This window comes from Squalius cephalus (assembly GCF_949319135.1).
Source record: "Squalius cephalus genome assembly, chromosome: 18".
NCBI classification, from domain to species: Eukaryota; Metazoa; Chordata; class Actinopteri; order Cypriniformes; family Leuciscidae; genus Squalius; species Squalius cephalus.
The window spans coordinates 30,557,792-30,585,657 of record NC_137139.1 but is presented as its reverse complement, the minus strand read 5'-3'; the positions used below and the strand labels follow the sequence as shown (position 1 = coordinate 30,585,657).

The window sequence follows — 27,866 nt, the reverse complement described above, 5'->3', positions numbered from 1 at the left end:
GAGGACCAAAGGTTATGAGAGATCTTGAAGAGACACCAGCCACAACAGGAGAACAGAAGTCTCTTTAGTTTTATCATGATCTATTCTATTGCTGTGAAATTGAGAACATTTCACTAATCACACCCAGACAATGAAATGGTACCAGACATGAAAGGGAAAAACCAATGGATGCTCAAGATACATTATATGCGAGGAGAGGAGTATGAGCAAGCTGCAAGGCAGTGACCTATGCTCTTTCTTTGACATCTCTCTAGATAAGTAGGGTTTTATTACAATTCAGTCTTTTTACTAGTGGCTGTTTTAAGATCATGTTCGACTTTCTCCGTTGCATTTTACTATGTTCTCAAAAGAATTCAAATGAGTTGCACATTTTATCCAATAGGAACAGCTCGCACAAATAGGCTATCTCACAATTTCGCACGCCATTCATGCAAAATTAAACAATTGGGCTTCAGTCACAGTCATACTGGCAGATAATTGATCCGTGCAGTCCGTACAACTTATAAAATCCCAGAACGCACAATGTATACAATTAATTAGCCTGATTCTACGTTTCGGTGTGGGTGGTACCGGGAACATGTGAGAAGTGCCGGTAAGCAAGAAAAAGTTGAGTGTACGCTACAGACTCAAATATACAACTGCCGGTACTACGTACTGGTGCTTACCGTCCCACTTTGAGCATTGGTGTTATATAATAATTTCTGTTAATTATTATATGCTTGATAAATTGGTATGCAGGTAAAACAGCTGCATTCATCATTTTTGCTGATTGACACATGGATTAACACATGCTGAAAGGGTTCACAGCATGTCAATCTCTCCCACTGTCTCCTCCCTCTTCTGCTTTGCTTTTATAAAGCTCATCGGTGGTCCACTGCTTTTGAGTTTGTCTTTGGAATCTGTCATCATGTGGGCGACTCTCATGAAGTTAGACCTGGCCTTTGTAGGCCTGACTCTGTTTCTGGGCTTGATCTTTCTGGTTCTGTTCGAAATCATCAGGATTAATTCCTACAGAGGTCAAACTCCTCCTGGTCCCAGACCTCTACCTTTTGTGGGATCATTACTACATTATATAAAGGAGCCTAGGGAGTTCGTAAGATCAGTGAGTTTTTACTGTTTTTCTTGGTATGAGCTTATCATTGAACTCTGACCTGTTTTGAAATTAGATGTTTAGTTTACAAAACATATGTTCAGAAACATTTTCTTAGTTTAAATGCACTTGTGAATGTTCTCCGAGTAGATGCCTCAGTATGGAGAAATGTCCACTGTGTATCTTGGAAGGAAGCCGATAATAATCCTCAACACAGTCCAGGTCACGAAGGAAGCCCTGGTTCAGGAAGCTTTTTCAGGAAGACCGGCTATGCCTCTTATAGAATGGACAACTAATGGACTTGGTGAGTAACATGGTATTATGATGCTTGAAATGTGGATTTTGTACTATTTCATTCTAAACTTTAGAGTCACTCTTAAAGGGTTAGTTCACCCAAATATTAAAATTCTGTCATTATTTACTCACCCTCGAGTCATTCCAAACCTGTAAGACATTCCATCATCTTCGGAACACAAATGAAGATATTTTTGATGAAATCTGAGAGCTTTCTGTCCCTCTGTTGACAGTCTACGCAACTACCACGTTGACGCTTCAGAAAGTTCATAAAGAGATCATAAAACTAATCCATATGAATTGAGCGGTTTAGTCCAAATTTTCTGAAGAGACTTGATCGCTTTATATGATGAACAGATTGAAGTTAGGCTTTTATTCACATATAAACATTCATCAACGCACACATCAGTTCTGATTAACGGAAGCTTAAGCATGTTCGCTTGACGTACGAGAACAATGAGTTTTCTTCTCGTGTTATGCAGCACGTTTGAGCTTCTGCAAGAATCAATGAGGTTCGTTCTCGCGCGTCAAGTGTGTGTTTATGTTCGCTGATCAGTATTTAAAAGTGAATTAAAGCCTAAATTCAATCTGTTCATCATATAAAGCATCTCTTCAGAAATTTTGGACTAAACCGCTCAGTTCATATGGATTAGTTTTACGATCCCTTTATGAACTTTTTGAAGCATCAAAGTGGTAGTTGCGTAGCTGTCAATGAAGGGACAGAAAGCTCTCAGATTTCATCAAAAAGATCTTCATTTGTGCTCAAAGATGAATGAAAGTCTTGCGGGTTTGGAACGACAGGAGAGTAATTAATGTCAGAATTAAATTTTTGGGCGAACTAACCCTTTAATATCAAAGGTCCCAAAAGGGTGTTTTCACAGTGATGCTGTAGAAGAACCATTTTGGGGATCCTAAAGATCCTCAGTGAATAAGGTAATAAACCTGAGTAAGGAATAGTGTAAGGAACATTTGAAAATATTTTGCCACTACATAGAATCTTTTGTACAATAAAAAGGTTCTATAGACATTAAAGATTCTTCTTGGAATCATAATGCCGATAAAGAACCTTTAATTTTAATGGTGTACGGTCGATCTCGAGTTACTTTGCTTCAAAAATGTGTAGGCTATAAATTTAGCAATAGATCAGATTTGAGATTAGAACGCTGGTTCTCTCTTTTTCTCAGGTATAATAATGGTCACGTTTGGTCACTCCTGGAGGCAGCAGAGAAGGTTTGCTCTGCACACGCTCAGGAATTTTGGCCTGGGGAAGAAATCAGTAGAAGATCTGGTGATAGAAGAAAGCCGCTATCTGATTTCTGAATTTCTTAAAGCAGAAGGTATGAAATGTTCATCCTTTATTAGAACTCTCAAACTAGCTCATCTGTGTCAAACAGCACCCAAAGGACTCTTTCTTAAACATTGTGTATATGTGACATGGCATGGCATGATTATTTAAAGTTACCATTAGAGGAAGTTAATTGATCCGCTTATTTCTATGGTAATGGTCATGACCTCTGGTTAGATATAGTCATACCTTAATTAAGTGTGTACAGATCTATGGGGACTAAATAGCATACTTTTAGAAATAAGCATGGTGCGCCATCTAAAGGTATCAGTCAATTGCCTCTGTCTAATGACCAATACTGACGAGTTTGTGATTGAGATCCGTATACCTGGCCGGTGCGAGACTCAAAATGTTATTGGAATCTGAATGAACGAGTGTTATTTCCATAAAGAGTTAGAATAATCAAGTGTCTAGATTAATTATAGAAATTATAAATAAACAATTGACATTCTAACCTAAATTTAAGGTCGTGTAGCAAATTAGCCCTAAAGAAATATTAATAATCAATCATAACTTGTTATAATTGATTATGAATATTTGGATCAGTTAATAGAATTAACTTAATGTAGTCAAATTAATATTATAATCAATCCACCTGTTCGTCCCTTCGTGAACACTCAGTGTTAATTGTTTATTAATTCTAAGAATTGTTCATTTCCTGGGGAGGGAAATGTCTTTCTTACTGTACAGTACTACTAAGCGATTTATGGCTCTGTCTCAAGTGTGGTTAAACATAGGCCTTGCTGTTACTCAGATAGATATAACAAACACACACTGCATTCTATGAGAAGGTGATGTCTTGCCCTTATTGGGGGGATGGGACCATAGATCCAAGATTGAGTTTTAAAGATTATTTGTTAAATATAACAAATAATTGTGTCTGATTTGTCTCAGTCGTGATAAAATGGAGTTAGATAAAAGTTTAATTGGAATTTAAACTAGAAAGACAGAACGCGCAGGAAACCTTCAACTGCTCTATTGGAAACCACCGTTAGGCCGATTGGGCGGGCCTTACAATTTAAATTCAAGTTTCTATTTAAAATGGATTGGATATAAAAGCACTGGCCTTTTTACACTCATACTGATGCATGTTTCTTTGTAGGCATGTCAATGAACCCCCTGCATGCATTACAGAATGCAGCTTCCAACATTATCTGTTCCATCGTGTTTGGAGATCGCTTCGATTATGATGACAAACGCTTCTCATACCTTCTGAAACTCCTGAATGATAACTTAATGCTTGCAGGGTCAGCTGCAGGACAGGTATGATCACATCCTTCATTTTTGACTGAATTAAAAAAAGAAAGAGTTACACTGCTGAAAAATAATCATCACTGGCTTTATCTGCATTATCCTCATCCATGTACTCAATCTCCCTCAGAAACTATTTTATTATTATTTTTATTTGATTAATTTACTGATTATTGGCTATGGCCACCCTTTGAGTAAATAATGGCAGAATTTAAACAGTAGTGCATCCATATTGTCACAATCCCCAGTCACCAGTCCAGTCACCTCAGAACTACATTTCCCAGCATCCCTTCTGGTCCCCACCTGCACTCAGTCAGCCATCATCACACCTGCCACTGATAATCACTCATCACCCATGCACCATATAAGCAGTCACTCTTTAGATCACCTTTGTCTGGTCTCGTCGTTCAACACTAAACACTTACCTGACTACCCAACTGTTCTGAACTGTTCTGAACTGTCCTGAACTGTCCTGCAACAGATAAGAACTGTCACTTTCCTGCTAGTATCACTATATTAATCTGCAATCCAGTTACTCACCTGCTCAAGTCCCTTATGTCAATCAATCAACTCTGTTTGGAAGTTACCTGTGTTTGCCATCTTCTGTTCCGTGACAGCAGACCAGACCAGACCTTAACCAACATCAACCATGGACATCATATCTTTTGACCCAGAGAACCATCTCCTCTCCATTTCACAAGATGGTTATCCAATTGAAGATTATGTTGAGGAATTTCTTAATCTTTCCAAACTGGTTCCATGGAATGATGGAACCTTGTAGACAATCTTCTGGGGTGGATTAGAGGAGCACCTTTATCAACAGATTCTGACGTCAGCTACTACCTGTTCCCTAGAGCGCAATTTATTTTTGATTTATTGAGTTTGATTATGCACTGTTGCGAAGTGGTTCGTCCTTCACTGTGGGAGAGGTTAACGTCTTCCATGTGGGTGAAACCAATGCCAGCTTCCCTCCTCACGACTATGCAATGTCAGCTTTCAATTCCATCATGGCAAGTGCTCCAGTTTTTCTTCAGGCAAAGAAAGCTGTCTCAAACAGTGCGGTCCTGATGGAAAAGCTAGCGCTACCAATTATCATGGCCATCAAGACAGCTCTTAAGAAGATTTTCAATCTTCGGTCCTCATGTCCAGATAGTGTTCCAGTGTGTCATCTTCCCCAAGTCCAGGGTTTAATTCCCGAGTGAAATTCCTCAGTCTGTTCCAGTAAGAGAAATGTCCGTTCCTACCCTGAGACTCAGTCCAGAGTCCACTCCGGTCACTGTGAACCAACAAGTTCAGGATTTAACTACAGCATGCTTCTGTTTAATCCTCCTCACTCAGGATGACTGTCCTTTTGATGCCCACACTGCAAACTTTTCCCTGCACCACAGATACCTTCCAGGCTCCCTGAGCAACTGGCCCCTCCATGGCTCCGTCCATGGCTTGCCAGTACCACCCTCAAGGCTTCCCATCCTGCCGGCACCAGGGTGCCCTCCTTCCCTCCCTCCTTGGATGGATTCTATTAGGCGTGAGTTCAAACCTTCTGGGAGGGGAGGAGTACTGTCATAATCCTCAGTCACCACAGAATGTCTCGGTTACGTATGTAACCCTCGTTCCCTGAGTAGGGAACGGAGACGTTACGTCGGATGACGACGAATGGGGTTTTGCTTAGAAAGCCTCTCACCTTCGAGTATATAAAACTAGCCAATGGCAATGAAATGCCATGGGTCTGCGGAATTTGCATAGCGTATCTCCACCCCACCCTGGGGGTATATAAGGAAGTACACCGGCAACATGCAGATATGTCTTCGCTGAGGAGCCGAGACTGAACTCAGGCGTTCCAGTGGTACAGCGGAAGAGGCAGGGAGACGTAACGTCTCCGTTCCCTACTCAGGGAACGAGGGTTAAATACGTAACCGAGACGTTCCCTTTCGTAGTCACTCCGAGTTACGTCGGATGACGACGAATGGGGTTCCCAGTCTAATCTCTCCACCTCTCGACTGTCTTCCAGTGCCCTGCGTAAGTCTGAGCTCCCTGTCGTGAGACTAGCACGGACGAAGGAGTCCTACTTAACACAGGAATACCAAGGTACACTGGGAAGCAAATCTCAGTGGAAATATGCAATTATGCCCAGCCCAAAGGGGGGGGACTTGGAATACACATATGACCCCGGGGGGCTGCATATGGAGTATCACTGGGGTGTCCAGCCGCAGGTGGAATATTTCAACCCCAGGGGTGGCAAGGTGGCTTGCCCAAGGGAAAGACACATGCTCAGAGAGGCTTACAGTGGAAATACACATGTGGGGGTCACCCAGAGGGGGAACCATGCACATGGAGGCACCTAGCCAAGCGCGAAAGCTGCCGGTGGCATAACTCTGGCTTTGACGTCGACAGTGCTGGAGGAGACTCGGGGCTTATTAGGCTCACCTGAGGGAATATCGCACGTATACCGTCCGTGGAGAGGAATGGCGAGCAAGCGAAGACACCTGAGCAGAATCTAGTACCGGCTAGTTGAAGCGAGTACATGAGAAGAAACTGGCTCCACTCGGTGATTGTAGAATCTCGCGAATGTGTTAGGTGCCGCCCAGCCTACAGCTCTGCAGATGTCTGTTAGCGAGGCACCATGCACTAGAGCCCAAGAGGATGCCACACTCCGGGTGGAGTGAGCCGTCACACCAAGGGGGCACGGTCGACCTTGCTGCTGGTAAGCCAAAGCAATGGCGTCCACTATCCAGTGAGACAACCTTTGCTTGGAGAGAGCCTTTCCCTTCAGCTTCCCACCATGTCAGACAAAGAGCTGATCTGAGGTCCTGAAACACTGCGTTCTGTCTACGTAAGCACGGAGTGCGCGTACTGGACAGAGCAGTGCCAAGGCTAGGTCTGCCTCCTCCAAGGGCAGCGCTTGCAGGTTCACCACCTGGTCTCGAAAGGGAGTGGTGGGAACCTTGGGCACATATCCAGGCCGGGGTCTCAGGATCACGTGAGAGTTAGCCGGTCCGAATTCCAGGCACGCTTCGTCAACCGAAAATGCCTGCAGGTCCCCTACCCTCTTGATGGAGGCCAATGCAACCAGGAGCGCTGTCTTCATTGACAGGAACTTAAGCTCCACTGATTGCAGAGGCTCAAAGGGAGCACTCTGCAGGGCAGTTAAAACCACTGAGAGGTCCCAAGAGGGTACGAGGGGAGGACGAGGAGGATTCAGTCTCCTCGCTCCCCTCAGGAACCTGGTGATCAGGTCGTGCTTTCCCAGAGACTTACCATCAACTGCGTCGCGATGTGCGGCAATGGCGGCAACATACACTTTCAGGGTGGAGGGAGACAGCCTTTGATCCAACCCTTCTTGCAGGAAGGAAAGCACGACACTGATCGGGCATTTCGTGGGTTCTAGATGTTTAGAAGAACACCAGTTGACAAAGAGGTTCCACTTCAACGCATAGGCATGTCTCGTGGACGATGCTCTAGCGGAAGTGATGGTAGCCACCACCGCTGGTGGTAGGGTACTCAAACCTGCCTCGTCCCGTCCAGGAGCCACACGTGGAGGTTCCAAAGATCGGGACGAGGGTGCCATAAGGTGCCCCGTCCCTGAGAAAGCAGGTTTTCCTCAGAGGAATTGGCCAGGGAGTTGCTGTCGCGAGGAGTACTAGTTCTGGGAACCAGGTGCGGTTGTGCCAATACGGGGAAACCAAAATTACCTGCTCCTCGTCCTCCCTGATCTTGCGCAAAGTCTGCGCAAGAGGGCTCACTGGGGGAAACGCATACTTGCGGAGGCCCCGCGGCCAGCTGTGCGCAAGTGCATCCGTGCCGAGCGTGCCCTCGGTCAGGGAATAAAACAGGTCGCAGTGGGACAAGTCGTGGGAGGCAAACAGGTCTACCTGTGCGTCCCTGAACTGATCCCAAATCAGCTGAACCGTCTGGGGATAGAGTCTCCATTCTCCAGCGAGAGGCCGAAGCCGAGACAGCTCGTCGGCCACCTGGTTCAGGTCTCCCGGGATATAAATGGCTCGAAGCGACCTCAGATGCTTCTGACTCCATATGAGGAGGTGGCGGGCCAGTTGCGACATACAGCGGGAGCGTAGACCACCTTGACGGTTGATGTACGCTACTGTCGCGGTATTGTCTGACCGGACTAGTACGTGTTGACCCTTGAGCAACGCACGGAAACGGTGCAGGGCAAGACGTACAGCCAGCAACTCGAGGCAATTGACATGCCAAAGGCGCTGGGGTTCTTGGGTCCTGGGGTCCCGCGGCAGCATGTCCATTGCACATGGCGCCCCAACCCATGGCGGAGGCATCTGTTGAAACAACAACATGCCTGGAAACTCATTCTAAGGGAACTCCGGCCCGTAGAATACTGAGGTTCGACCACGGGGTGAAGGTCTGACGGCAGGTCGGAGTCACTGGGACTCGGAGCGTGCCGTGTTGCCATGCCCACCTCGGGACTCGATCGCGAAGCCACAGCTGAAGCGTCTCATATGAAGCAATCCGAGCGGCGTTACTGCAGCTGCGGATGCCATATGCCCCAGGAGCCTCTGAAACAGTTTCAGTGGAACTGCAGTCTTGCCCTCGAACTGACGAAGCTCGCTCGTAAGCTGCGCGCACATGGCGACCGAGTCGATTTCCATACCGAGAAAAGAGATCCTCTGCACGGGGCAGAGTTTGCTCTTCTCCCAGTTCACCCGAAGGCCCAGACGAGCTAGGTGCCGGAGCACCAAGTCCCTGTGTTCGCAAACCTGGTCTCGAGAGTGAACTAGGATTAGCCAGTCGTCGAGATAATTCAGGATGCAAACCCCGTGTTCCCGGAGGGGAACAAGGGCTGCTTCGACGACTTTCGTGAAGACGCGAGGAGACAGGGCTAGCCCGAATGGTTGAACCGCGTACTGGTATGCCTGCCCCTCGAAAGCAAACCGAAGAAACAGTCTGAGTCGAGGTAAAATAGAGACATGGAAGTAGGCGTCCTTCAGGTCGATCGCTGCAAACCAATCCTGCGGCCGCACGCACTGGAGGATGCGTTTGGCCGTGAGCATCTTGAACGGCAGCCTGTGAAGGGAGCGGTTCAAGACGCGGCAGTCGAGGATTGGCCGTAACCCACCAGATTTATTCGGTACAATGAAGTAGGGGCTGTAGAAGCCGGACTTCATTTCGGCTGGAGGGACAGTCTCGATCGCACCCTTCGCCAGTAGGGTGGCGACCTCAGCTCTCATGACAGGGGCATTGCCACTGACCATAGTGAAGCGGACTCCCCAGAAGCGGGGAGGAGACCGTGTGAACTGAATCGCATAGCCGAGCCTGATGGTTCTCGCGACCCAGCGGGACAGTCTGGAAGCTCTAGCCAGGCTCCCAGAACTGCGCCAGCGTGGTCATTCGAACCACAGACGTACCGTCGGTGGTGCAGCGAGGCGGAATGGCCGGCCCAGGCGAGGGTGGCATAGCGGCCCTGTGCGGGGGCACGGTCATTAACCACGTTCTGCCAGAGGAGGCCAGGGGAGGACCAGCGTCCCACGAGGGCGTGCTCTGGCAGGGGTCTGGCGACAGAGGGAGATGAGAGGAGCGTGGCCCGTGGGCGGCGCATGCTGTCATCCACAGCCTCTTGGGGCTTGGAGGAAGGGGCATCAGTTCTTGAAACAAGAAATTCTCCCCCGGCCCTCCACCGGGGGAAGGAGTGGCCCTGCTACCAGCTCCTGAGAATAACTGAGCCCTAACTCCAAGCTGTCCGTCTCAAGAGTGCTGCTTAGCCTGGCGTTTGGCCAGCTAAGGGGCAGAGACGGGCAGTGCCGCCCTCCTGCATCCTCCTCCTGCTCGGGCCGGTGAAGGCTCGAGGGGAGGAGCCGCAGGGAGGCAGCCTCGGCGGGAAGCAGACTAAGGAGACCGCACGGACGGATGACCATTGGTACAGAAGGCCTCAGTCCGCTTCAGGGGAGGGTCGAAGACTGTTGGGCGCAGTCCTCAACCACACCGCCGAGCAAACCGCCCATCTCAAGAGTGCTGCCTAGCCAGGCATTTAGCCGGCTAAGGGGCAGAGACGGGCGGTGCCGCCCTCCTACAACCCTCTCCTGCTCGGGGCCAGTGAAGGCTCGAGGGGAGGGGCCGCAGGGAGGCGGCCTCGGCGGGAAGCAGACTAAGGAGACCGCACGGACTGATGACCGTTGGTGCAGAAGGCCTCAGTCTGCTTCTGGGGGGGTCGAAGACTGTAGGGTACAGTCCTCAACCCCAGGGAAGGCCGCGATAAGTCACGGGGACCCTCGCGAGCCGGAGGCGTCCTGATGCACGTCCGGGAGAAAGGCACTGGGAGCGAGTGCTGTAGAGCAACACGCGCCCAGAAACCAATCGTAAGCCTACAGTGCTCGGGGGGAGAGCGCCCCTCCAACCGATGCTTTCAGCTGCCCGGGAAAGCATGGCCGTCAGCTCTGGATCTGACTCGACTAACACTGACACTCCCGAGGGAGGCAACACAGTCGAATCCTCATTTCCAGAGGAATCAAGCCCGCCTTGTGATGCTGTGAGTGACATGACACCATCTGCTGGAGTCCCGAATGAAAACACTGGGTCCCCGAGAGGAACCAGGCACACACGGAATCCCCACGGTTTGCGATGTGGAGGGGGGCGTGGCCCGAGGAAAGCTCGTCGGAATTATGCCACACCATAACCCTCAGATCACCCTGGCCACCAGCCAAAACATCCCCTCTTGAGGAAGAGATAGATTGGGGAGTGGCGGAGGGGACTCTCACACAGAGATCGAGTCTCGATCTATAAACATCGTGATGGTCATGTTCCCGCAATGAAAACATGACTCATCCACGAGCGCTGCCGAGCATGATTAAGCCCAACACGCGAAACAGCGCTCGTGACCGTTAGGCAGATGAATCGCGCCCACATCCAGTAAATAGAGACAGCGCTGTTGAGGGTAACTAACGACCTTCTAATTTCTGCAGATTCTGGATCACCCTCTCTGCTTATTCTCCTTGACCTTTCAGCGGCCTTTGATACCATCGACCACCATATCCTCCTAAGCCGTCTTCATACCGACATTGGACTCTGTCACTCCACACTGGACTGGTTCACCTCATATCTCGCTGACAGGACAGAGTACGTCAACCTGGGATCTGCTTGGACCCGTACAGCTCCTGTCACTTTTGGTGTCCCCCAAGGATCTATCCTAGGGCCCCTGCTCTTCATTTTATATATGTTGCCACTGGGTCGTGTCATCAGCCATCATGGCATCTCCTTTCACTGCTATGCTGATGACACTCAGTTATACCTGCGAACCGACTCAAACCTATGCTCCACCCCGGTCCTTCCAGCATTATCTGCTCCCTCAACAGCTTCTGCTTCCTCTTCACCATCATCTCTAGCCCTCTCTAACTGCCTGGAGGAGGTTAGGGCATGGATGAGTCATAATTTCCTTCAGTTGAACAGCTCAAAAACTGAAGCCATCCAAATCGGCACCCCTCATCAGGTCCAGTCATCACCCATAACCACTATCTCTTTCTCTGGCCAAGACATCCCCCTGTCAACTACTGTTACCAACCTCGGTGTTAAGCTGGACCCACAACTGACCTTTTCAAATCATATCAAACATCTTTACAAAACCTGTTTTTTTTCATATCAAAAACATTTCTAAACTCCGCCCCTTCCTCACTTTTTCTGACGCAGAAAAACTGGTCCACGCCTTAATTTCATCCAGGCTGGATTACTGTAACAGCCTGCTTATCGGTATACCAAATAAACATCTTCAGAAACTTCAATTCATTCAGAACTGTGCTGCCCGAACTCTTATGAAAACCCGCAAATATGAACACATCACCCCCATTCTTCAGAATCTTCACTGGCTCCCCATAACCTCAAGAATTCAATACAAGATTGCCCTCATCACCCACCTCTGCATCTATAACAACGCCCCACAATACCTCAAAGATCTCCTTACCCCTCGCTCTTCCACCCGTAACCTCCGGTCTCAAAGCACAAACCGCCTCCATCAGCCACGCTCAAAACTTCGCACCATGGGAGACCGAGCCTTTTGCACTGCTGCCCCTCGCATCTGGAACTCCCTCCCTGAACATCTGCGAGAACCCCAGTCTGTGGACTCTTTTAAAAAAGAGCTTAAAACTTTCTTGTTCAGGCAGGCATTTTTAAGCTGTCCTTAGGCTTTACTAATTTTGCCCTGCTATATTTTAGTAGTTTTCTGCCTATATATTTTAGCACTAGTTATTTTATTTTGTTTTTGATTTTAATTAGTTTAATACGGTCTCTGTAGCACTTTGAGATTCTTTTATGAAAAGTGCTTTATAAATAAAATGTATTATTATTATTATTATTATTAAATACACGGGCGAGCCGTCTTGAAAAAGACGTGCCGCGTGCAGCTCTTTTAGAGAGAGGAAAAAGCTCAGCAGAGTGCTGAAGCGCCCAGGGAGAAACACACACACTGTCGGCAGATCACTGCACAGATCAGCAGCAGGGAATGCGATCTCGCTGGAACGCGCCATCACACCAACACGCTGAAGAGCCGCTCATCTCGTAGAGTGAAGATGATTCAGAATGGCTTGCAGGACTGAAGAGAACTCTTGGCTCCGAAGCGAAAACATATCTGCATGTTGCCGGCGTACTTCCTTATATACCCCCAGGGTGGGGCGGAGATACGCTATGCAAATTTCGCAGACCCATGGCATTTCATTGCCATTGGCTCGTTTTATATACTCGAAGGTGAGAGGCTTTCTAAGTGAAACCCCATTCGTCGTCATCCGACTTAACTCGGAGTGACTACGAAAGGGAACTACATTTCCTAGCATCCCTTCTGGTCCACACCTGCACTCAGTCAGCCATCATCAAACCTGGCACTGAAAATCACTCATCGCCCATGCACCATATAAGCAGTCACTCTTCAGATCACCTTTGTCTGGTCTTGTTGTTCAACACTTACCTGACTACCCACCTGTCTCGGACCGTCCAGTCTTTGTCAGTCGTCTGTGAAAGTAAAACTTACCTGTACGATCCTGTCTCGAACTGTCCAGTGTTCATCCATCTTCTGGGATCATCTCGTCTTCAGGTTTTCCTCTAATTCTTCATCACCGCCTGCAAAAGATAAGAACTGTCACTTTCCTGCCAGTATCACCATATTAACTCTGTTTGGAAGTTACCTGTGTTTGCCATCTTCTGTTCTGTGACACACATATTTAACTTTCAGGTGACAAATCATGTGACCTGCACTGTCTGCATTCACATTGCTATATTGCATGACATTGTGCATTTTTATAAAGTTGGGATAACTTTTGCATTTTCAATTATTGTTTTATTTGACTTCTATCTATCAACATTTAGTTATACTCCACCTTAAAATATTTATATTGATGACTTTAACAAACAAGTAATGAAAGTGATGGATGAACTTCCATATGTTAACTTTTAACTATATTTACTTAATATTGAAATATTTACCTGATGATATGAATATTAATTTTGTATGGCGTGAATAAAATGCACTGAAAAGAAGTCTCAAATGTGAAAAATATTTTAAACATAAGGCACCCATCATCTTTTTGTCTATCTTAGTTTTTCAACTTAGTGCCCTTTATCAAGCATTTCCCTGGGCCACACCAGAAGGTCAAGCAGATTGCCAGTGAGTTAGATGGTTTCATCTGGAAACAAATTAAAGAACACAAAGAAACTCTGGTTCCAGACAGCCCGCGAGACTTCATTGATGCCTACCTGCTGGAGATCGAGAAAGTGAGATCAGTTACTGAAAAAGGGTTCCCACATGCATATATGTAAAACTAGACCTTTTTTTTAGCTGTAGTAAACTGATACATTTGTTTCACCTGGAGCAGCAAAAGTCCAACGATGATTCCACGTTTCATGAGGAGAACCTGGTTATTTCAGCAGCTGATTTGTTCCAGGCTGGAACAAACACCACATCGACCACCATCAGATGGGGGCTCATCTTCTTGATTCAAAACCCAGATGTACAAGGTACTAGAGCTAAACATTAATTAAATAATATTCATTAATTGAATAAAGAGAAATAATATCTAGCCTATAAAATATACAGACATTTTTTCCACACAATTGCAAGTATATGTCGAAATGACCATTTATATTTTGGAAACAAGCTTTTTTTGTGTGAAAGCAAGATTCCATTGTGGTCACATTAGCAAAATGTCACATTCCATAAACGTTCCATTGTCAATAACAGTATAAAGCGCTGCTCACACAGAAGTCTCTTTCGAAACAAGCAGTTTTCTTTAACGCATCGGTTTTCATTTATATTTCTGCCTTGTTGTCCACATTGATGCACAACTACACATGCAGACAGATTGCCACTTATTGCAGACCAATTACAGCACTTGCGGTCCGTGTAGAATTGACACGTTGTTACATTTTTGTAGAGGTGCACGTCAGGCTACGTCATAGGCTACACGTGCTATACACAGCCTACGACGTAAGTTCGACCAGAGAATGTCTAATAAGGGGAGAACTTCCACTCTTAGTAAACTTCCGGCTTCTGAACTAGCTGCAGTTCCACTCTGGTTCCATATGAGGGCGCTCACAGGACAAGTGCAGAATGAATGGAGGTCTATGGCACTATACCTCTCAAAATCCATTTTTCTCAGGATATAATTTTTTGTCTAGTAATTTGAATGTTGTATTCGAAAGGAGATGCAAAGAAATTACACATTGCTGGGTGTTCGATTTTTTTAGAGTCACTTATTTGCTTTAAAAAGTCTTTTAAAATGTCAATAACGTCATACACATCGTACGACCAGAGATACTGCTTTACAGCAATCCTTCAGTCACTTTGGTGCTTTCGCGCTCTGCACTTTCTTTTCTCTCGAGGCATCGACAACACAGCTGACACAGGTAAATACATGTGCTAGAAGAGTTTTTGTTTTGTTGTTTTAAAAGACCACGCCGAAAATACACACACACACACAATGCCATCAAGCGGTATCTCTGGTCGTAATCAGTCCTTCACTGACCAATCAGCGTTCATTAGCAGAATGCTAGCGTGTTATGGGCAACAACAACTCAACCAGTAAGAAATCGAAAGGACATAAGTTCTTGTTCATTCAACTTTCGACCTATAACCCATGTTGAATTTGCAAAACCTACAATCAAATCTGAGATTTCTCAACGGCAATCGGGTGAAAGAGACAAGCCGTCTAGCACCATAGACTCCCATTCATTTTGCACTCATGGGCGATCACCCCCAGTGGAACTCTGGTGGAACTACAACCAAAATTCGGTACAATAGGACTTAATAGGGAGTGGCCAGGCTCTCCGTAGACGGGCTCTGGTTCGACGCAGAAGTATAAATCAGCCTTACGCGAAATTCCCGATCGCAACGATTCCTTTCAGAATCAGTTATTCGCAAAATTTTACAGAGCAACGGACCACGCCTTTTTTGCAGTTAATTCAGAACCATTTAGTGTACTAATTTACCAACGAAAACATCTTGGAGCGCTGCTTGCTGGAAGGTTGTTTAGTAATTCCAGTAGGTGCTCTTTGGTTGGGTATATGTTTCTATAAGTGTAATAATCTTACTGTTAATAGATCAGCCTTTGATGCTATTATTGGCCTTTTCACCATTTTCCACTCTGCGGCCTTTGCATTTGCTAAGCATCAAAACCTAAAGCTTTAACTCTAACTAACCTTTAAGAGCCATGCAATGCAATTTCCCTTTTATCTCACACAGAGCGATGTCATGAGGAGATTGTTCAGGTGTTGGGTTATGACCGCTTGCCCAGCATGGATGACCGTGACAAACTACCGTACACCTACGCCACTGTTCACGAGATTCAGCGCTTTGCCAACCTTGTACCATTTGGAGTGATTCATGAAACGATTCGTCCAACAAAACTACGAGGATACGACATTCCTCAGGTAATGAATGGAGTCTGGATGAATGTGAATGGAGTTATCTAAGTAATTACGCACTGAAAATATAGACATCCTGGCTTTTCCTTGGCAATATGTTAAAATCTAACCATCCGAGTTATTCGTTGACAAGGCTTTATGGATTTTCACAGCCTTTTCATACAGTTAACCTCGCAATAAAGATGCTACCTGAGTCATAAATAACCAATTACGAAGAACTTAGCCAAAGAGATACAATTTTTATATTCTTTATTCCTTCACAAATCACATCTGAGATATTGAAATATTGAAAATAATGCATCAGAAGTTAATAATAGGCTTAATACACAATGGACCACTATGTTTTTTGACAAATTACATTGCAGTAAGCAAGTAGTTGCGTTGTCATGAAACCTGTCAGAAATTGTCCAAGTTACATTAAATCCAAAATTAAAAAAAACAAAAAACATTTTGTTTAAATAAAATATATTAAGGACCATTAAGATTTATTTTTCATGCATTTGCATTTTGACATTATTTTAGTGACAATTAAGCATATTGGTATTAAAAATATGATAGATAGATAGATAGTCTGAGTGGACATCCATGACATGCGGAGTCCCTCAAGGCTCAATTCTTGCGCCACTCCTGTTCAACCTGTATATGCTCCCAATGAGCCAAATAATGAGAAAGAACCAAATTGCTTACCACAGCTATGCAGACGACACACAGCTCTACTTAGCCCTATCGCCTAACGATTACAGCCCCATTGACTCCCTGTGCCAATGCATTGATGAAGTCAACAGTTGGATGTGCCAAAACTTTCTTCAGTTAAACAAAGACAAAACTGAAGTCATTGCATTTGGAAACAAAGATGAAGTTCTCAAGGTGAACGCATACCTTCACTCTAGGGGTCAAACAACTAAAAATCAAGTCAGGAATCTTGGTGTGACACTAGAGTCAGACCTTAGTTTCAGTAGTCATGTCAAAGCAATAACTAAATCAGCATACTATCATCTGAAAAATATTGCAAGAATTAGATACTTTGTTTCCAGACAAGACTTAGAGAAACTTGTTCATGCTTTCATCACCAGCAGGGTGGATTATTGTAATGGACTCCTCACTGGCCTTCCCAAAAAGACCATAAGACAGTTGCAGCTCATACAGAACGCTACCGCCAGGATTCTGAGCAGAACCAGAAAATATGAACATATCACACCAGTCCTCAGGTCTTTACACTGGCTCCCAGTTAAATTTAGGATTGATTTTAAAGTATTATTACTGGTATATAAATCATTTAATGGCCTAGGACCTCAATACATTGCAGATATGCTCACTGAATATAAACCCAACAGATCACTCAGATCACTAGGATCATATCAGCTAGAAATACCAAGGGTTCACTCTAAGCATGGTGAATCTGCTTTTAGCTACTATGCCAGCCGCAGCTGGAACCAGCTTCCAGAAGAGATCAGATGTGCTCCTACAGTATCACTTTCAAATCCAGACTAAAAACACATCTATTTAACTGTGCATTTACTGAATGAGCACTGTGCCAATGTCCGTCCGACTGTTTGTACTGTACTGTATTTTATTTTTTATTTTTCTAAACTGTTTTAATTATTCTTATTTCTTTTTATTATTTTAATTTCTTCTATGTAAAGCACTTTGAATTGCCACTGTGTATGAAATGTGCTATATAAATAAACTTGCCTTGCCTTGCCTTGCCTTGCCTAGATAGATAGATAGATAGATAGATAGATAGATAGATAGATAGATAGATGTTGTTTTTTATTTTTATTTATTTTTTAGATTTGCCCAGTAATTTATTTAGTAATTTAAACTAAGTATAAAGAAACTAGACTAGATATTATATTAATATTATATAAAGTTGTGTGCTGTACTTGTCTGTCGTGGAAATTCTCTATACGAATACAACCTATAATCTGACTTCACCACTGACAATTAAAAAAAACTTCCAGATGTTAATATAATATAATAAAATAATATACTACAGTATCTCATGGTAATTCCCTTCCCAAATACTTGTAATACAATCCAATACTAAGCTGAGTAAAAATCCACATCACTCAAGTCTTCTTCACTCTGATTTGTTCTGGTGATTGGTTTGTAATGATCATAAGCAAATCATTTAATTGTTAGTTCTACTGTGTTAAGCACTTTTCAGTAAGTATAGATTCTTTGATCATGTGATGTGTACATGGTCTTTGACCTGAGCTTCCTTCGTCTGCACTTTTCTGCACATTTCATGTTAAAATACCCTTTTGACCAATTCTGAGGCCATTACATAAAACATTTCCATCACATGTCCAATCAGTTAAATGAATCTTATATAAATATGTAATATTATCATGTAAGAGCAATAAGCCAGTGTAAATTATGACTGATTACATGAAACATGGGACAATATAGGAGGTTAAAAATGCCTCCGGGATTTGTGAAAAGCGTTATTTAACTCTGCTGAACTTTCCTCATACAGGGAACTATGATCCTAACAAACTTAGCAGCAATTTTCAGCAATAAGGAGCACTGGAAGCATCCCAACTCCTTTAACCCAGAGAATTTCCTGGATGAGAACGGACACTTCAGCAAGCCGGAGTGTTTCATCCCATTCTCACTGGGTGAGTCAGGCATTTCTGATATTAAACACAAAGGTTACTGGACTAAAATTACACGCAAATAAATATTTAGGCCTAAATATAAGATTTATGTATTTTTGCATATAAAATGCATCCATTTTGGATTACACAGTTTTTAGCATAAGCAAAATAATGTGATGCATATTTGTCAGTCATACAGTACATGAATGAAACGGGGAAGATTTCTGTAATAGTACATACTAATAAACTGAATTCTTTAAATGCACAATAACCAGGTTTATATATTTATCAATTAATCCAATTTGATTGAGTCTCACACAACTGAAAATTGCTTGTTCCACAGCTAGTCATACGCATGTTCATACTTTATAATTAAATAAATGCAATTATTTTCTCAATGATTTATGCTGTTTTAAAATGATTTAAATTGAATCAATTACATGCAATTAGTTAATAATAAACAATGCCATGATTTGAGTGTGGAAATCTTTAATTTATGTATGACTGACAAATATGCATCACATTCATTTTACTAGTTTGTTTAGTTAAATCTCTGTAATCTAAATGGATGGAAGTTTTATTTGCAACTCAAATACATACATCTTAAATTTAGGCCTAAATATTTGTGTGTGCTGGTTTGTCAGGTCCGAGGGTCTGTCTCGGCGAGACGCTGGCGAGGACGGAGCTCTTCCTGTACATCACGTCTCTCCTACAGCGGATTCATTTCTCCTGGCCACCAGATCCACAGCCTCGGGACATAGATGGGATTATGGGTGTTTTCCACCTTCCTCAAACCTTCAACATCATCTGCTGCAGCAGAGATAGTAAAGAGTGACCGTCAGTAACCTGAAATGTATCAGACTGACATCATCATGTAATCATACATGAAATATTCCATAAAAAAACAAGAATGGTCAATTTTAATGTCATGGTGGCAAAAAGTTTTAAACATTTATTTAAGCACAGCTATAAAAATGTTTATTTTTTATTTATTTTTTTTACATTTTTATTATTTTATTATGGATGCATGCATTTTATTTTATAATGAAATGTATACACATGTAGTTTTACAAGATTTGTATAGTGAAATGCTTTTACAACAAATAAAAAATTACACCTCAGTGAGAGAATGAAGCATTCCTTTCAAGTCTAAAGTAAGTACAAGTTATGTCTTTGTGTTTAAAGTGGTCGAACTGGTTGATTTACTAGATCATGTGACATGAGTCTCCAAACAACATGGTCATTCTCCACAGTCTGAACAGATGTTAAATCATGTTATATCTGCAATCTTACATCAGAGTTTGATTTGTCTTATATGATCATCAGGCCTTGTGGTACCTAATTAACAAACTGAGTTTAAGTCTAAGATGCACTAATGGATGTGCAATGTTTAATTGTAAATTAGTAGCGAATGCGTCTTTGTTAAAAACCAATGTTCCAAATCAGAGCTTCAATGTTGGACTGATTTCACATGTTTCACGACGTAATCACGCAGACTGTCAACCTACAGCGTCAAACCACGTAGTGTCTCGTTCCCTCTTCAAGGAACCAAAGTTACAGTCGTAACTGAGTTACAGTCGTACACTGTTTAGTTAGTTACAGTTAGTTAGTTACATTAGTTACAGTCATAACTAATGTCACGAAAAACAAGAAATTATATTTTGCTTAGAAAAAAAAAATATTTATATCTATCTGTCCATCAGTCGCACTCGCAACATTTGTTTTCATGACAATTAAGCATATTAATAATAAAAATAGGATTAATTTTCTTCATACAAAATATAGTTCCTTTTTTTTTTTTTTTGGATGAAACATGATGGCTTTTTATATGCGGTTTACTCGGCTTTCATTTAAAAGCCCTTTTTACAGGGTCAACATTTATATTTTCCAGAGTGGTTATTAAGGATGACTGTAATGCTGTAGTATGTGCATAGATTTAAGAAAAGGTTAAAGAGGTTTATAGTTCCTTCAGCCACTGCAGAGCTGAGGCGAGGTGAACTTTGCCCTCTTGCTGAGTGTTACGTGTGATTTCATTGATCTTCAGTGGACTCAGATTCAGATCAAAGATGAGGCTGTAGTTCAGTATCAGACGTTTGGCTTGATCTCTGTCCACATAACCTGAAAAACAGTGTTGATAACATCTCTGCTTAGAAAATACTATTGCTTCTTAGTCCATCACAGTTTTAAATAGCTTTAAAGAGGCAATATCATATCCTTTCACAAAGTCTTGATTTTGATTTTGGGCTCTAAAACAGGTTTTAATTCTTGAATGTTCAAAAACACATTATTTTTCACATATTTTCAATTGTTGCAGGTCCTCTCTTCCCACTTTGTCAGTAACGCTCTGTTTAGTTCCTGTCTCTATGAAGCCCCTCCTTCTGAAAAGCACAATGTGCTCTGATTGGTCAGCTGGATCAGTGTGTTGTGATTGGTCAACCTTGTTGAGCGTGTTTAGGAAATGTCCCGCCCCTTTCCATAACTCCCAGTTTCAACACACAACTAGCTAACTCAACCAGGCCCCGCCCCTTTAATCTGCATATTAATGATTTAAATGAGGAATATTGTGACGTGTTTGTTCCCGGAAGAAAACTCAAGACTACAATGGTGGTGTTTCAGGGAGTTTAGAAACACTGACACTGACATAGAGAATAACTCCCATTTGAGGCACTTTGTAACTTTGCAGAGCTTTTTCATGCTCAAACCGCAACATTACACACTAAAGAAAGATGAACATGTAAAAAAAACATAACAGGTCCTCTTTAAAATGAGCATCTTGGGACCAGATAGACTGTATTTCCATTATAGGCTTTATACCTGTGTTTTTGGTGTCACTCATTTTTAAGGCCATCTCCATCTTCTGGAACCTCTGAAGCCACGTTTCTCTTTGGTCTGCAGTCACACTGATCACTGATTCAAGGTCAGTACTGGCCACTGAACCATCCCAGATCTCGGCCTAAAGGGGATCATGTTCAAATGTATATTTTTTTATTTCAGAAAACTGCCAAAAACATAATTCTCTGGGTACTTTTATCAGACTCATTTACAGACCTCAACACTTTGCTCTTTCTCATCTTGCACAGCTCTCTGTATGAACTGCAGCAATTCTTTATATTGCACCTGCAGAGTGTGATGGTGAGTACAATGCGCTGAACATCATAAAACATTTTTATCATCACTTTCACATGAAAAAAGACAAACTTCAGTGCAAATAATTCCTGTAGAATACCATATATGCTTAAAAACACTTTAACTATAGCTTAATTGTATATATTATCTTATAATTAATATTTCAAAAGTCCAATTAATTTATAATTAAATTTGAAAGTGTATGAAAGCAGGCATGTCACTAGTCCGTTTGAGGCTGATAGCAACATTTTTAAATTTTACACCCTGAAGCCAGGCCCAGGTTGGGGCTCGTATGCGAGCGCCTGGTGGCTGGGCCTCCTCCCATGGGGCCCTGCCGGGCTCAGCCCGAAGAAGTGTTGTGGGGCCGCCCGCCCGTGGGCTCACCACCTGCTGGAGGGACCGTAAGGGGCCGGTGCAAAGTGGATCGGGCAGCAGTCGAAGGCGGGGGCTTCGAGAACCCGATCCCTGGACATGGAAACTAGCTCTAGGGACGTGGAACGTCACCTTGCTGGCGGGGAAGGAGCCTGAGATTGTGCGTGAGGTTGAGAGGTACCGAGAGGTACTAGAGATCACGGGATCACCTCCACGCACAGCTTGGGCTCTGGAACCACACTCCTCGAAGAGAGGCTGGACTCTTCACCACAGGCTGGTGTGGGTTTGCTTATAGCCCCCCAGCTCAGCCACCACGTGTTGGAGATCACCCCGGTGAACGAGAGGGTCGCTTCCCTGCGCCTACGGGTCGGGGATAGGTCTCTCACTGTCGTGTGCGCCTACGGGCCTAATGGCAGTGCAGAGCACCCGGCCCTCTTGGAGTCTCTGGGAGGGGTGCTGGAAAGTGCTCCGACTGGGGACTCCATCGTTCTACTGGGGGACTTCAACGCCCACGTGGGCAGCGAGAGTGACACCTGGAGGGGTGTGATTGGGAGGAACGGCCCCCCTGATCTGAACCCAAGCGGTGTTCAGTTATTGGACTTCTGTGCTAGTTACAGCTTGTCCATAACGAACACCATGTTCAAGCATAAGGGTGTCAATCAGTGCACGTGGCACCAGGACACCCTAGGCCGGAGGTCGATGATCGACTTTGTGGTCGTTTTATCCGACCTCTGGCCGTATGTCTTGGACACTCAGGTGAAGAGAGGGGTGGAGCTGTCAACTGATCACCACCTGGTGGTGAGTTGGATTCGATGGTGGGGGAGGAAGCTGGACAGACTCAGCAGATCCAAACGTACTGTGAGGGTCTGTTGGGAACGTTTGGCCGAGTCCCCTGTCAGAGAGATCTTCAACTTCCACCTCCGGCGGAGCTTCGACCGGATCCTGAGGGAGTCTGGAGATATTGAGTCCAAGTGGACCATGTTCTCCACCTCCATTGTCAACGTGGCCGCTCAGAGCTGTGGCCGTAAGGTCTCCGGTCCCTGTCGAGGCGGCAATACCTGAACCCTGTGGTGGTCACCGGAAGTAAGGGATCCCATCAAGCTGAAGGAGTCCTATCAGGCCTGGCTGGCTTGTGGGACTCCTGAGGCAGCTGATGGGTACCGACAGGCCAAGCAGACTGCAGCCGGGTGGTTGTGGAGGCAAAAAATTCGGTGTTCGGTGAGGCCATGGAGAAGGACTACCTGTTGGCCTCGAAGAGATTCTGGCAAACCATCCGGCGCCTCAGGAGGGGGAAGCAGTGCCCTACCAACACTGTTTACAGTGGAGGTGGCCAGCTGTTGAACTCAATTAGGGATGTCGTCGGACAGTGGAAAGGAATACTTTTAGGATCTCCTCAATCCCACTGACACGTCTTCCATTTAGGAAGCAGAGGCTGAGGGCTCGGAGGTGGACTCACACTTCTCAGCCTCCCCATGAAAGTCTATGCCAGGGGTACTGGAGAGGAGAATCCGGCCGATAGTAGAACCTCAGATTCAGGAGGAACAGTGCGGTTTCCGTCCCGGTCGTGGAACACTGAACCAGCTCCATACCCTCTCCAGGGTGCTGGAGGGTTCATAGGAGTTTGCCCATCCAATCCAAATGGGCTTTGTGGATTTAGAGAAGGCATTCGACTGTGTCCCTCACGGCATCCTGTGGAGGGTGCTCTGGGAGTATGGGGTCCGGGGCCCTTTGCTAAGGACTGTCCGGTCCCTGTACGACCGGAGCAGGAGCTTGGTTTGCATTGCCGGCAGTAAGTCAGTCTTGTTCCCGGTGCATGTTGGACTCCGACAGGGCTGCCCTTTGTCACCGGTTCTGTTCATAATTTTTATGGACAGAATTTATAGGTGCAGCCAGGGGCCAGAGGGTGTCAGGTTTGGGGACCACACGATTTCGTCTCTGCTTTTTGTGGCTGATGTTGTCGTGCTGGCCCCATCAGACCAGGACCTTCAGCATGCACTGGGACGGTTTACAGCCGAGTGTGAAGCGGCTGGGATGAGAATCAGCACCTCCAAATCCGAGGCCATGGTCCTCAGTCGGAAAAGGGTGGCTTGCCCACTTCAGGTTGGTGGAGAGTTTCTGCCTCAAATGGAGGAGTTCAAGTATCTTGGGGTCTTGTTCACGAGTGAGGGAAGGATGGAATGGGAGATTGACAGACGGATCGGTGCAGCTTCTGCAGTAATGCGGTCGATATACCGGTCTGTCGTGGTGAAGAAAGAGCTGAGCTGCAAGGCGAAGCTCTCGATTTACCGGTCAATCTACGTTCTTACTCTCACCTATGGTCATGAGCTGTGGGTCATTACCGAAAGGACAAGATCCTGGATACAGGCGGCCGAAATGAGCTTTCTCCGCAGGGTGGCTGGGCGATCCCTTAGAGATAGGGTGAGGAGCTCGGTCACTCTGGAGGAGCTCAGAGTAGAGCCGCTGCTCCTCCACATCGAGAGGGGCCAGCTGAGGTGGCTCGGGCATCTGTTCTGGATGCCTCCTGGACGCCTTCCCGGGAAGGTGTTCCGGGCATATCCCACCGGGAGGAGACCCCGGGGAAGACCTAGGACACGCTGGAGGGATTATGTCTCCCAGCTGGCCTGGGAACACCTCAGTGTCCCCCCAGAAGAGCAGGAGGAAGTGTCTGGGGAGAGGGAACTGCGACCCGGCCCCGGATTAGCGGAAGAAGATGATGATGATGATGATGATGATGATGATGGTGAAGTTTTTAGAAATTAGTTTAGAAAAATTATTATTTATTAAAGATTATTTATTTTATTTATTTATTGTGACATTTTAATGACAATTACTGTAAGCATATTAGTATTAAAAATGTGATTATTTTTCCTCATGCAAAATATAATATCCATTTTTTTTTTTTAAGGTTTTTGGGTGAAACATGACTTGTATATGTTTATACGAGATTCATTCAATTTAAAAGCCCTATTTACAGGGTCAAAATGGAAAACTGGGTAATTATCATAAAACATATACAGTATATGTCATGTTTCAACCCAAAATCTAAAGAAAAAAAATTTTTTTTTTTTTTTTTGGAAAAAGAAAATTAAACCCATATTTCAATACCAGTATGTTTTATTGTCATAAAATCAATGTCAGGGATGGATGAATGAATAAATAAATAATAAACAAACAAACAAACAGGTTATTCATGAAAATAAGCAATGGTGTATACTAGAGTGATTTGTATATGAAATCAGAATGAAAATCAATGAATAGAACATGTTTACATTTATGACTGAATTGATGGGTTTCATTTTGTTGAATGCAAATGCCCCTGAAACTGTACAATGATTAGTTGAATAATGACATTTGCTGTAACTGATGATAACTGATGTACCTGCTCTGGGTTGCTGGTGTCCCTGAAGGATTTGAACATACAGGCCAGTGTGCTGAGCTTCAGAGGGACCTTCAGTCTGAGGAAGAGGTATGTAAGGACTGACTGATGGAGGATTCCTGATTGGGACGGGTCGAGTGATGTCACTTCCTCCTCAATGCTCTGGAATGTTTGTGGTTCCCAGTCCTGCAGTTCCTCGGAGACAGAGGAGAGGAGGCAACGCTCCTGACCTGATTTAACTGGCTCCTCTGGCTGGACATGATGAAAAAGGTCAATCATTTTGGGTTTTTAATTTAGAATACACTACTTTTTTTTTCTTTTTTTGGGGGGAAGAATACCTTCATTCAGCAAGGATGCATTAAATGGACCAAAAGTGACAGTAAAGACTTTTATAATGTAGCAAAAGATTTCTGTTTCAAATAAATGTTGTTCTTTTAAACTTTCTATGCATCACTGAAGTATCACGGTTTCCAAATCCGTATATTAAAATTAATTTTGAAGGGTCATCTGACACTGAAGACTGGACTAATGATGCTGAAAATACAGCTTTGATCACATGAATAAATTATATTTTACAATATTTTACAAACATTCAATTGTAATAATATTTCACAATATTATTGTTTTTACTGTATTTTTGATCAAATAAATGCAGCCGTGATGAGCAGAAGATCTTTCTTTTAAAAACATAAAAAAAATTACCATTAAAGACAGCATGCACATGATATCTCACCTCTGCCCCTGTAATATGAGGAGTTTGCATGAGTTGTTTTGAATAAGCCAGGTTGGTTGTGGACTTCAGATGTATGTAGGAGCGCGAGCGATCTCCACATGGTGCCGTCACACACTGTCTGTCTGGAACCTGGATCATTACAATACCATTAGTATCCAGCCATCTTCAGCAGGAGCTTCAGAAAGCTTTTATTCTAGAGGACTTTTCTTCTAGTGAACAATGGGAAGTGGCTTTCAGGACCATGGACAGCGCTGTTATTTTGATTGGTAAGTATTTGCAGTTCCATTGGACAGTGCAATCATACATCAGCCTGAACTGATCTCAAGTCATCTAAAAACTGCCCAGTTGCAACCACACAGAAATGCAAGTCACTGTTAAAAATATTTTTTGTTTATGAGTAGATATTATATTTATATTTCATTGTATTTATGCTTTTGCTGATTTTTCTCAGTACCTGTCTGAGGGCATCTAACAGGCTCCCTGTCTGCTCGAATGGTCCCAGAGGCTCCAGGTCATGAGACGGTGATTTTCTGCTTAAATCTCCATCCGTGACTCTGTAAGGTGGACTGTATCTGTCCAGTCTGTTTGTTACCACAAGATGATCTGTAGGACTATATAACAGTTTGAGATTTTATCTTGCATCTATTAATTGTCAGAGATTATTACTATATTTTTAATAATGAAATGTTGTTATCATTATTATTACTATTATTATTATCAATACCATATAATATCATAACAATATCAGTAATAATTCTTATGTAAAAATATAATAAATTAATATTAATAATAAATTATATATATATATTTCTATACAATAATAATATATTATACAATAATTATTATACAATAATAATATACATCATGTAAAAATGTATTTATTTAACGTGTATACATGTATATCATTTTATACTTTTTAATTATGTGGGGAAATTCTTTAAAGAATAAAGAACAAATTTACCTTTTGGTCCCTTCAATAAAATACTTAATTTGTTTCCCACCAACAATCTTCACCACCAGCTGTGGCATGCCGGTCTTCCCTGTGGTTTTCCATCCATCCATGATGTGGGAAGCTCCTACAGAGAAGATAATGACACATAGCACACTTAAAAATGTCTAAATATCACTGCATTACATGACAAGATATCAAACCTCAGAACTGCCGTCACTTTCCTGAGGCAGTGTGTCAGTGGCTTTAAACATTATGAATCTATCAAATACTCCAATGTTGTAAGTCTTGTTTGTGTTTGAATGCGTAAAGGAAAACATTTACTTACCCACAATTCCTGAATCTCTGCTTTTGGTGTCTTTTAGGTCTATAAAACAGACCAGCGCCCTCGTCTTGAGCTGATATGTGTCTAAGATACAAGCACAGGTGCGGTTAGGAGCAGCAATATCCACACATAAGAGCACAGCCTGTTCTCTCCAGGGTTCTCAGGACTCCAGAGGTAATCTCAGTGTCATGGCTACCCGATCGCCACAGACGCTTCCAGTACACACACAGATAAGAGTGATTTATTACAGCCAGCCTCAGAAGGAGAGGCATTCTGCCTGACTACACAATGATAAGGTGAATGGGGTTTAAAAGCATAAAAATTGTCTTTTGGCTATCTAAATGACAATGGTAAATTGCTAAATATTACATTATTTATTTTATCATTTTACCTGCAACATTTGTGCTGTACAAAATAAAAAAAAATAATTATATATATATATATATATATATATATATATATATATATATATATATATATATATATATATATATATATATATATATATATATATATTCTTTATTTTGCATTAGCTGTACC

At 43.6% G+C, this 27,866-nt stretch overlaps 2 protein-coding genes across 3 annotated transcripts; one reads left to right on the top strand and one right to left on the bottom strand.

Moving 5' to 3' along the window:
- The first annotated feature begins 559 nt into the window (after positions 1-559).
- Positions 560-19,406, top strand: LOC307146149 (cytochrome P450 2B4-like). Its single transcript, XM_079850007.1, has 10 exons — positions 560-592; positions 860-1,102; positions 1,241-1,394; positions 2,569-2,721; positions 3,832-3,992; positions 13,524-13,697; positions 13,799-13,940; positions 15,664-15,851; positions 18,325-18,466; positions 19,090-19,406. Exons 2-10 carry the CDS (start codon positions 908-910, stop codon positions 19,278-19,280), a joined length of 1,500 nt encoding a protein of 499 aa, XP_079706133.1. The 5' UTR covers positions 560-592; positions 860-907; the 3' UTR covers positions 19,281-19,406.
- Positions 19,407-20,366: 960 nt separating this feature from the next.
- c23h1orf87 (chromosome 23 C1orf87 homolog) lies at positions 20,367-27,538 on the bottom strand. 2 transcript variants are annotated; one of them, XM_079849992.1, is made up of 8 exons: positions 27,330-27,538; positions 27,014-27,128; positions 26,507-26,663; positions 26,053-26,181; positions 25,323-25,571; positions 21,494-21,562; positions 21,260-21,398; positions 20,367-20,563 (listed from the first exon to the last, which is right to left on the bottom strand). In XM_079849992.1, exons 2-8 carry the CDS (start codon positions 27,112-27,114, stop codon positions 20,403-20,405), a joined length of 1,005 nt encoding a protein of 334 aa, XP_079706118.1. In that variant the 5' UTR covers positions 27,115-27,128; positions 27,330-27,538; the 3' UTR covers positions 20,367-20,402. The 2 variants fall into 2 exon arrangements, with proteins under 2 accessions (XP_079706118.1, XP_079706119.1); XM_079849993.1 differs by having other exon boundaries at positions 27,014-27,125.
- Between the last annotated feature and the right edge of the window lie 328 nt (positions 27,539-27,866).

What these genes read in the sequence shown, in the direction of transcription:
- LOC307146149 (XM_079850007.1), top strand. Translation starts at nt 908, where the DNA reads ATGTGGGCGACTCTCATGAAGTTAGACCTGGCCTTTGTAGGCCTGACT. An exon ending in TCAAAACCCAGATGTACAAG is followed by an intron (nt 13,941 to 15,663) that starts GTACTAGAGCTA and finishes TATCTCACACAG; the next exon opens with AGCGATGTCATGAGGAGATT. An exon ending in TTTCATCCCATTCTCACTGG is followed by an intron (nt 18,467 to 19,089) that starts GTGAGTCAGGCA and finishes CTGGTTTGTCAG; the next exon opens with GTCCGAGGGTCTGTCTCGGC.
- c23h1orf87 (XM_079849992.1), bottom strand. Translation starts at nt 27,114, where the DNA reads ATGGATGGATGGAAAACCACAGGGAAGACCGGCATGCCACAGCTGGTG. An exon ending in TGTTAGATGCCCTCAGACAG is followed by an intron (nt 26,182 to 26,506) that starts GTACTGAGAAAA and finishes GTAATGATCCAG; the next exon opens with GTTCCAGACAGACAGTGTGT. An exon ending in CTCATATTACAGGGGCAGAG is followed by an intron (nt 25,572 to 26,052) that starts GTGAGATATCAT and finishes CATCATGTCCAG; the next exon opens with CCAGAGGAGCCAGTTAAATC.